The sequence below is a fragment of the Saprolegnia parasitica genome (genome assembly GCF_000151545.1).
Source record: "Saprolegnia parasitica CBS 223.65 unplaced genomic scaffold supercont2.78, whole genome shotgun sequence".
NCBI lineage: Eukaryota > Oomycota > Saprolegniomycetes > Saprolegniales > Saprolegniaceae > Saprolegnia > Saprolegnia parasitica.
In genome coordinates, this window is record NW_012156472.1 from 109,888 (window position 1) to 119,725 (window position 9,838).

General features: G+C 57.1%; 4 protein-coding genes across 4 annotated transcripts in view; 3 read left to right on the top strand and 1 right to left on the bottom strand.

The window, feature by feature from the left end:
- The window catches only part of SPRG_21161 (hypothetical protein), a gene marked incomplete at both ends in the record, with an annotated part of 1,575 nt that extends 750 nt beyond the window's left edge, over positions 1 to 825 (top strand). The window contains one exon of the mRNA XM_012351338.1: positions 7 to 825. Within this exon, the coding sequence (XP_012206728.1) occupies positions 7 to 825 (819 nt within the window). The remainder of the gene's footprint in view (positions 1 to 6) is intronic.
- A 617-nt stretch (positions 826 to 1,442) lies between these two features.
- On the bottom strand, positions 1,443 to 3,177 carry SPRG_12586 (hypothetical protein). The gene is made up of 2 exons (XM_012351331.1): positions 2,931 to 3,177; positions 1,443 to 2,876 (listed from the first exon to the last, which is right to left on the bottom strand). The coding sequence occupies exons 1-2, from the start codon at positions 3,090 to 3,092 to the stop codon at positions 1,530 to 1,532; spliced, it is 1,509 nt and encodes a 502-aa protein (XP_012206721.1). The 5' UTR covers positions 3,093 to 3,177; the 3' UTR covers positions 1,443 to 1,529.
- A 1,069-nt stretch (positions 3,178 to 4,246) lies between these two features.
- Positions 4,247 to 5,958, top strand: SPRG_12587 (hypothetical protein). Its single transcript, XM_012351332.1, has 3 exons — positions 4,247 to 4,426; positions 4,471 to 5,139; positions 5,191 to 5,958. The coding sequence occupies exons 1-3, from the start codon at positions 4,262 to 4,264 to the stop codon at positions 5,806 to 5,808; spliced, it is 1,452 nt and encodes a 483-aa protein (XP_012206722.1). The 5' UTR covers positions 4,247 to 4,261; the 3' UTR covers positions 5,809 to 5,958.
- A 2,457-nt stretch (positions 5,959 to 8,415) lies between these two features.
- On the top strand, positions 8,416 to 8,820 carry SPRG_12588 (hypothetical protein; the record flags this gene model as incomplete). The annotated part of the gene is made up of 1 exon (XM_012351333.1): positions 8,416 to 8,820. One exon carries the CDS (start codon positions 8,416 to 8,418, stop codon positions 8,818 to 8,820), a length of 405 nt encoding a protein of 134 aa, XP_012206723.1.
- Between the last annotated feature and the right edge of the window lie 1,018 nt (positions 8,821 to 9,838).

Here is a 9,838-nt window from a genome sequence, read left to right on the forward strand (position 1 = left end):
ATCAAGCGCGACGTCAAGCACCAAGTGCGCGCGGGTGCGGAGCTCGTGTCGGTGGTGGCGCCGTCGCTCACGTGGCTGAGCTCGTACTGCTACGTGCGCCGCGCCAAGAAGGCCGAGGTCGTGCACGAGAAGCTCTCGTTCCTGGCGATGGGGTCGTTCTCGCCGCTCTTTTGGCTCGTCGTCGCGCTCCACGTGACGTTCATCAACGTGTTCCACCTCTTCCAGAACGTTTCGGCGAGCTACTTTACCCAAGTGCACGGCTACTCGATCGTGAACGCGGGGTACGTGAGCAGCCTCGCGCACGTGTTTGTGATCTTCGCGCCGCTCGTGGGCCTCGTCGTGGACTGCGTCGGCGGTCGCATCCAGCTCATTCTGTGCTCGTCGTGCCTGAGCATCCTCGCGTACACCTTGCTTGTCTTTACCACCATCAACCCGATCGTGCCGATGCTCATGATCTCGCTCTGCCTCTCGGTGACGCCCACGATTCTCATGGCCAGCATCGCGCTCTCGATCTCCAAGCATCGGTTCGGCACCGCGTTCGGCATCGTCGAGGTCGTCGACGCCCTCGGCGGCTTTGTCGGCAACCTCAGCATCGGCTACATCCTCGACACCTCGGGTGGCTACAATGCGGTCATGCAAGTGCTCTTGGGCCTTGCGATCTTGACGCTCGTGCTGGCGCTCGCGCTTGCGCGCGAAGACGCCCGGACGGGCAACCACCTTGCAGCCGCCACGATTGCCAACAAGAACGACGATGTGGAGCTGCGGGAGGCCGACTATAGCACCTCTGGTAGCGACGGCGGCTGCCCCGAAGGCGTATATGTCTAAGTGGATCCCTATTTAATAAGCTTTTTTGTATGCATGCTCGTTGGCACTTCTAGACAAGTCCACAACACGAGTGACCGTGGAGAGCAGCGGTGCCGACACAAGGATACGACGACGTACAACGCCTTGAACGACTGAGTCTTTCGTCCGGAGGCTTCGCACCAAGCGGCACCTTCAACGTTTGCTACTGAAGACCCTAGTGATGTGTCTCTTTCACATGATGAACGCTTTGCGCCATCATATTCGGCCTGCGCCGTCCATACGCCTCGCCTCCGCGACGGCTACGCCTCGTCGCTGCCGTTAGTCTTAGCAGACTCCGAGTCGCAAGTCCACCTCGAAAAACAGTCGAGTGCAATAATTTATACTACAGTGTAGTATCGAAATACTAGTAGACTCACTTCGACGACAACAATTCCTTTCGTCGAGCCCTACTGATTGGTGGTGAGGCGACGTCCTTTCATGCCACTACGGTACACCTACAGTACGGGGAGTGGCGGTGAGCGAGTGACGCGTGCCACGAGCGGTATGGTTTGGTGGGACATTCTTCGTGTGTCAACGAATTCTTTCTTGGCCGAACGAGCCATCCTCCGTCGTCCCCAGAGCACACGATACGAACGTGACCGTTTACAAGCAGCGGGTGATTTGTCATAAAGGATTCTCCAACTAAACATTGATTTCGTATAGGGCTAGGGTATTTTCGAGCCACACTACACGTGGATCTTGGGCGCGCATCCTTCTTCCGCGCTCGAGCTCGAGCTACCTGCCTCGACGAGCTCATCGTCGTCGACCTCACCCTTCTTCTTGATGGTCGCGGTCGCAAGGTGGCCGCCGTGTGTCTTGTCGACATACCCCACCGCAAGCGTCAGCAGCAGCGTGAGGCAGGCAAAGGCCATGAGGATTTGCATCACGATCGTGTAGCTGCCCGTCGTATCGCGGAGGTACCCGATGCCGAGGTTGCCGCTGAAGGCGGTAAAGCCGTTAACGACCTCGAGAATGCCGTACGCAGTGCCGAAGCGCTGCTTGGAGACCGTCAGCGGAATGCTCGAGAGCAAGATGGATGGCGTCACCGAGAGGCAGAGCGAAATGAGCAGCATCGAGATGATGGGCGAGACGTTGGTAAAGACAAGCAAGGTGTACGCGAGGATGCTCAGGCACGACGAGCACAGAATGAGCTGGATGCGACCGCCGACGCAGTCCACGACGAGGCCCACGAGCGGCGCGAAGATCACAAAGACGTGCGCGAGGCTGCTCACGTACCCCGCGTTCACGATCGAGTAGCCGTGCACTTGGGTAAAGTAGCTCGCCGAGACGTTCTGGAAGAGGTGGAACACGTTGATGAACGTCACGTGGAGCGCGACAACGAGCCAAAAGAGCGGCGAGAACGACCCCATCGCCAGGAACGAGAGCTTCTCGTGCGCGACCTCGGCCTTCTTGGCGCGGCGCACGTAGCAGTACGAGCTCAGCCACGTGAGCGACGGCGCCACCACCGACACGAGCTCCGCGCCCGCGCGCACTTGGTGCTTGACGTCGCGCTTGATGCGCTTGAGCGTCTGCGCGGCGCGACCGACGACGAGCGCCACCAAGAGCGAGACGACGCACACCACAAAGCCGTACCAGAGACCGTACACGTAGCTGCCAAAGTAGAGCGCGACGGGGGCGACCGTGGCCTTGGCGAGCATCTTGGAGATGTTGGTGATGCCAACGGACGTGCCCATGGCGAACGTGAGCTCGGACCGGTCAAACCAGTACGCGACGATCGCGCGGCCGCCGACAACGACGCTGCCCTCGCCGAGACCAAAGATGATGCGGCCGGCCATCGCGAGCCAGATCGAGTGCAGCTGCATCGCGTACGCAAAGAGCGCTTGGCCCAAACACATGAGGATGAGGAAGTAGAGGATCGTGACGTGGCCCTTGCAGTCGAGGAGGTGGCCACCGACAAACGGGATGATCATGTTGGGGACCGAGACCGCCGAGTTGAACGCGCCGTAGATCGTGTTGGAGATCGGGAACTCCTTGTCGTCGATCATGAGTTGTTGGAGCGACGACATTTCATTCTATGCCATGGACGTGTGAGGAAAGGGGCGACAACTCGATGAGGAGGAGGTTACCTTGACGAAGTGGCCGCCAAACGGAATGAGACAGATGAGCACGAGGAGGTAAAAGCGGTGGCTCGGCGCGGTCGGGAGCCAAAAGAGCCAGGAGGCCGACGCGCCATAGTAGCGGGACGAGGTTTGGAGGAGCCCCGTGGCTTCGGAGGCGCGGGACGACATGGCTCGTCGAGTCGGTCGGAGGCCAATTGGGAAGTGAGAATCTGAACAAGTTGGTGGTCGCTTTCGAGTGCAAGCGACAAACTCCAGGACCTGAAGTTGCAGCCGTCGGTGTAACCAGTGTGGCGGCGTGATGGCTTTCTTTGCACATGCCGTGTGGCACGGACCAATGAAAAGCGTTGAAAATTTCGAAGACCAATCAACGATGTCGGAATATGGAACCCGCGTGGGTCAATTGTGCGACTCAGCGGTTTGGCACCGTAGCTTGAGCTCGGTCTCAAGACTGTTGCATAGCCTTGCGGGCCACGCCGACTTGGATGCCACATGTGACGTTGGCTCTCGCTGCGTCTACAGTCACCCATGCAGTACGATGCAGTACGGTCGCTTGCAGTAGGGAGCAGGGTAACGTTAGCAGAATTTACAATCGACCCGCGTCGAACGGTTGCTACGACACTAGCCGGATATTCTCACTTGTCGTAGGGCGATAGGACCATTGCTCACGGTTGACGGCCGACGGTCTTTTCTTCTTGCTTCAGATGCTCACGCTCGCGATGGTTCCGCCACATTCGACGCCCGTGTTCGCCGTTCATCTGGGTCGCACGCCTGTAAGCGCCAAGCTACTCGACCCCGAGGACCACCTTTGAATCGCTCGACGCCGCCATGTCTGCACTAATATCTGTAGGCACCGTATAGAGAGCTGTAATTGAAAGATTATGCACTGTCCTACGGTACGCTCGAGTTGGCAGCGCGCATCGCCCTTGCGACACAATGCGTGGATGCGATTGGGCCGGTGGCATGCGCCCTTCTGCCAATCCGCTCTGGCCGATGCCAGTAGCGACGCCCTAATCAAGCACCCAACGTCCTACATCAACGCAAAGATCAAGCGCACTCTGTCGCAGGATCATCCCACCATGATGCGAGAGATCAAGTGCGGAATCATCGTTGCAGGTGCCGTCGCGCCACCCACGCTATCGCCGTGTACCCAAGACACTGCATCGCGTTCCGTCCTCGCGGTCGTCGGGAATCTTTGGCTCGTTGGAGCGTTTGCCTTCGCCCAATGGCCTTGCCCAACCCAAGATATCCACCAATGAGAACGCAGATGAAGCTGCGGGCGAATCTTTACGCCAATCACATGGCAGGCAGCCAGTCTTTTTTCAAGTTGCGAGAGAGAGATGGGATCCTTGGCACGAACGGCCGAGCGCTCGCCGCTTGTCGAGGCGACGTTCGTCGTGACGCGGACGTCGGCGTGGCGCTTCTGGAGCCCGTTTAGCCCTAGCCACCGTTTCTTCCTCCTCGTCGCGACCTGCGGCGTCGCGTTCAGTGGCCACTTCATTCGGGTACTATGCGAGCGCCTGTATGCCACTCATGGCGTCGTCTGTAGAGTGGGATGGCAGCCGTCGAGCAGCTCATGCTCGACGATCCAGCGTACCCGATCAGCAACACGTTTTACGGTGCGCTCTCGTCGGCGGCGTCGTGGCCGAACCTGCTCTTGCCGTTTGTCGGTGGCCATTGGCTCGACCGCGATGGCAGCCGCTGCCTCGCGATCTTTGTCGGGCTCATGATTCTTGGGCACACGATCTTCACGCTCGCAATGGCCCACCACAGCTACGGGCTCGCGCTTGCCGGGCGCTTCGTCTATGGCATGGGCGAGGGCAGCGTGTACGTTGGCGCGCGGGCGTTCGCCGCCACGTGGTTCGACACGACCGAGATCACGTGTGCGATGGGCATCATCGTGGCCATGACCAACGTCGCGCGCATGGTAGCCAAGTGGACGATGGCTCCGGTTGCACTCTATTTTGGCAGCTACGTCTACAGCTTTTGGTACGGCGACGTGGTGTGTCTGATCTCGCTCGCCTGTGCGTGCGTCGTGATCCACGCCACGCAGCGCCTCCAGACGCTGCGCGGAACCTTGGCCGTCGAGGACATTGACCCGCGCCTGCCGTGGCTCACCGCCTTTGTGAGCCCACGGGTCGCGCCGCCGGCGCATGGCAGCAAGCACGGACTCCTCTCGCGCGAGTCGCTCCGGCTCGTGGGCACACTCCCGCGCCTCGTACGTTACTTCTCTGCTATCGATCTATCTGGTGCTGACATGCAATTCTAGTTTTGGCTCGTGCTCGCGCTGCAGATCTTATATGTACAAAATTTCCACTGGTTCCAAAACATCTCGGCCAGCTACCTGTACCAAGTGTACGGCTACTCGCTCGTGCTTTCGGGTGTCCTCGCGAGTCTCTCCCATGTCCTCGTCCTCACATCGCCCGTCCTCGGCCTCATCTTGGATCGAACCCATGGCCGATTGCATTACGTTCTCGCGTCGACGGTTTGCGGTGTCGTCGCCTTTGCGTGGCTCCTCTTTACACCGTACACGCCGATCGTGACGCTGCTCCTCATCTCTCTCTGCCTCACGGTCACACCCGCCGTCCTCGTTGCGGCGCTTGCGACCTCAGTGCCCCAAGAACGCTACGGTATGGCGTTTGGCGTCCTCGAGGTCTTTGATGCGCTTGCCATGACGATCGGCAACGTGCTCGTGGGGTACCTCCGCGACGTGACAGGCAACTACACGGCCGACGTCTACCTCTTCTTTGGCATCTCGTGGGTCACGCTAGCACTCGGTGTCGCCTTATTTGTGACCGGAACCAGCTCGCAAAACGTCAGCGCCTGCGACGACGACCACTTGGGCCTCGAGCTTCTTCCTGGATCCACCAAGACGACCAAGGTCTAAGTACACATGCGACGTCGCCTCGATATCATGGACCGTGTGCGTGGCTGGCATTGTTCACACGGCTATTCATTTTGCTTATATATTTCACGACGACGACACACGTCGATACTCACAGATGCAACGCAGTAGCATCTGCCTACTGCAAATGCAAAGGTTTGGTTCGTATGCAAGACGCCTGCAGATGTACGAGGCGAAAGCCGCTCGGACGCTTCCACAAACGTTTAAGAGCACGTGCATTATGTCGTCGGCACACAAGGGCATGATCGCAAGAGGCGGTGCGAAAGCTCTCCCGCGCGGAGACGACGCAAAGGGGACGTGGGCAGCCAATCGGGTATAGAGGCCAAGCGCGAGGTCAATCACGTGAACTGTGACATGGTACATGAGGGGTGCATTGATAGCAAGGGTTTGCCGGTGAAAAAATGATGGGCAGCGTCGTTTTGGCTCCTTTCAGTGGCATTTGCGTTAGCAGCAGTAGACTTCAGTGCGACGCTTGCGATGTGTCGAGTTTTTGGTCCGGTAGTCTCGACTAGCATTACCTCTAAGCCTTGATATAGTACCAACCGCAATATCAGATGTAGAGGGTTGTGACGTGGCGCTTGGACATGCAAAAGACACGCGTACGGGTTCGCCATACATAGGCTAAATTGGATCGCAGTGGCGATGCCTCGACAGATCTCGCAAAGGGCTGGGGTGCGTTCAAGATGTTTGAACCGTCGACACCGCTGGCCACCTTGATGCTCTTCTCGGACGCACTGCAGCACAGAGGCTGCGATGTCATCAGAGGCAGTGGGGACAGGCGGCTCCGAGAGCAGCAGTATGTGTGCTACAGGTTTTATTGCGATTCCGATGTCTACTGGGCTTGACGTCGACCTGCGCTTGGAGTGATAAGGCATCGGTACCGAGGACACTTGTGCCGAATGCAGAGCGAACTTCTAGTACTGCTCTTTTATCTCACACAAGTCATGTATATGTACATCAAGTTGTTGCCGACAAGGTAACGTTAAATCGTTTGAGACAACTGCACTGCATACGGTAGCTAGATGGTATAGAGCCGCGGTTATTGTACCTCCCTGTCTGTCTCTCGCATGGATCCCCAACCCTAGTATATCACTGGGCCTAGGGGACATATCCGAGAGACACTCTTTGAGATACACGGCAGCATTGCTCTATACAAGCTACGACATGTACAGGTAGTGTATGCGAGCGGTTTGTCTATTGCGGTTTAGGGTTCTGAGAACGGCCGACACGCTTCGTCTCCATAACTCTTCCACCTATGCACATGTGGACTTCGGCAACGTGATGCATTGCTTATAGTCGATCTCAAGTTAACATCCTCCCATGGTGCAGACATACTACTGTACCTCGTGGTTAAATGCAGTGTTGGCGTTGGAGCTATTGATAGCAAAGTCATAAAGTAATTTTATGGCCTTAATGATAGCGACCTGATATACGGCCCGATCACGAGAAGGCGCTTGCTTAATCTGGCTTGGATCACGTGGGCCATTGGTCATCTATGACCACTGACACAAGCATTGCAGGCAAAATAGAATACCAGAGGTGGGGCACGTAGCAGAAGCGAAACTTTCATAGAAAAGCGCGTTGAGGCGAAATGGCTCTACGCTCCTTCCATCGTTCCCACCGTGTACTGCAGGTACAGAGGATAAAAACAGATTGGATTACACACGAGCTGCCAAGTCCGATCATATCTTGACTCTGCTGCAAGTGTCGTGTACTCCACGGCACTGCTCGCGCAGGCACACACCCGCTGATACGCCCAGTGGCGATGGAAAGAAAGGATTCCCTATTGTCGCCTAGAGTGCATGTTTCGATACCCTTGTCCCCTCGTTTGCGTGGACAACATTGATCACATTGACAATGATCACAAGTTAATGGAGCAGCCTTTGTGACGCACGAGGCCGGCGAGCCTGGACTACAGTAGAGTACTTGTACAGTAAGCTCCTGCCGGTTGCGACACGGACTCAAAATGCACTGCACGATCAGTTGGCGGGATGCTATCAGCCACACACGCCAGCGCTGCTACCAGATCCAGCGCCACCAGATGTGGATCTTGGTCCTATGACGCTGGCCTCACAAGCACTGTGACCTCTCTCCTTTCTCATTTTCTCCAGCCCATTGGCTCAATAAGCGATAAGGATCGTGTTTATAGAGTCCATTTGTAGTACAGTATAAGGGCAGTGCACAAACTTGTGCTCTTCACGAGCGTCCAAATCGCTCAACGTGTGGCACAAGTGTCCCACACTATACTATTAGCAGCATGCACAATAGTCGACTTTACCCAGATGTTTTTAGTGCCTTCCTGTTTTGGATTTGTGCCCTTTCACAACGAGCCGTCACCAAGAGGTGCGAATATTTGGGAACCAATACGAACCCGCGACTCCTCCATGCGTCCCTTTCGATACTAAAACAAGGTCCATCGCTCTGTAAGCTACCATGTATGCACTGTCGCTCTTCATACCGATCGTCAACCAGCTCTCACTCGACAAGTGATAACACTACCATCTGTTATCCTGTTGCAAACTCTTCGGTAGACGGAGCACGAACCACGAGATCGTCGCCAAACGCTCATTTCCAAATTTGCTCTCCACCATGAAGGTCCAGTTCTCCATCGCCATGTGCCTTACGCTCCTCGCCGCTGCTTCGGCGACGCACGCCAACTGCGACATGGATCCGGCGACCAAGGCTCCGACACCGTCCGTGACGCCCGTGCCGTCGTCCGCAACGCCCTCGGTGGCGCCGACGACGAAGGCGCCAGCGACCACTTGCGGCAACTGCAAGAATTGCTACTCCCCGAGCAACGGCCTTTGCCACGGCGACTGGACGCTCGCCAACTGCAATGCGAACCCGCACTACGTCTGGTGTGGTGAGCCCGGCTATTGCGGCACGTGCCGCGGATGCCAAACGGCTTCTGGTTGCATCGATAACTGGAAAAAGTCCGATTGTGACGCTCACATGGCCAACGGCTTTGTCTGGTGCGGTGCCATCGCCAAGTAGATTGCATCAACGACGTTTGCAACCTTGATAACAAAGAAGTAAGTACTTTTAACTCATCCATTCAAAGCGCCGTCGGTGGCTGCATCTCGCACGGCCAAGCTCATGCTCCGTCTCGACCATTAACCCTGTGCGTCAAAGACGGGTCGTCGATCCCATACACTTGTCGCCTCGTCTTGCCCCCGCGCAAATATCAATAACCGCTTCTCGCCATACATCCCGAGCTCGGCGGGCCCGAGACAACTCTAGCCTCTGGCTTTCGTCGGAGGCAGTCCACAGGCATGTGTGTCGAGGCCTGGCGCCATGAGGAGCATCCTCATGCATCCAGGTATACCCCAGCAGGTTGATACTCTCCAGTGCTAGTGCCGAGAAGAGTTTGTCTCTGCAATGAGGAGCTAGTCGCACAACACGTGCTGCTGCCAATCAAACATGGCAGCGTGTCATGCTTGTCTACCGTTCGTTGATGGAACTATCTGTCGTTGGTCAGCCGTGTTGGAGCCCATGTGGTACACTCTTCGAAGAGATTGAAGCTTGGATATAGACGACGTAGACAGACTGCACCTCACGACAGCCTTGTCGAGTCGGAAGCCTTGTCGTCGCGTCCTCTTCGCGCTGCCCCAAAATGGCCAGTGACGCTACATGTGGGAGAGGCCACGTCATATCCTCGCAAAAAGGTGCGTGTTTCCAGAAAAACGCACCCACTGGTCTGTGATTGGCCGACGTCCAGAGTGCTTTTGACGTCGCATGAATCGCCTCCTGCAGACGTTCGTCACCCCGGAGGCCAAGCCCCCGATGCCGAGCAAGCCGCCCATGGCGATCAGCATCCCCGCGCCCGTGGGCGTCGACGACGGTCAGTACGAGGAGCTCGACCTCGACGACATTGGCTCGAGCGGCAACCACACAGCCGAGTTCTTCTCCATGCAGTCCAAGAGCCCGATCATCCGCTCCATGGGGCGGTCCTTCGACCACGGCCAGCCCGAGAGCAGCTCGTATGGCCCGCGCTCCAACGAAAGTCGGCCGC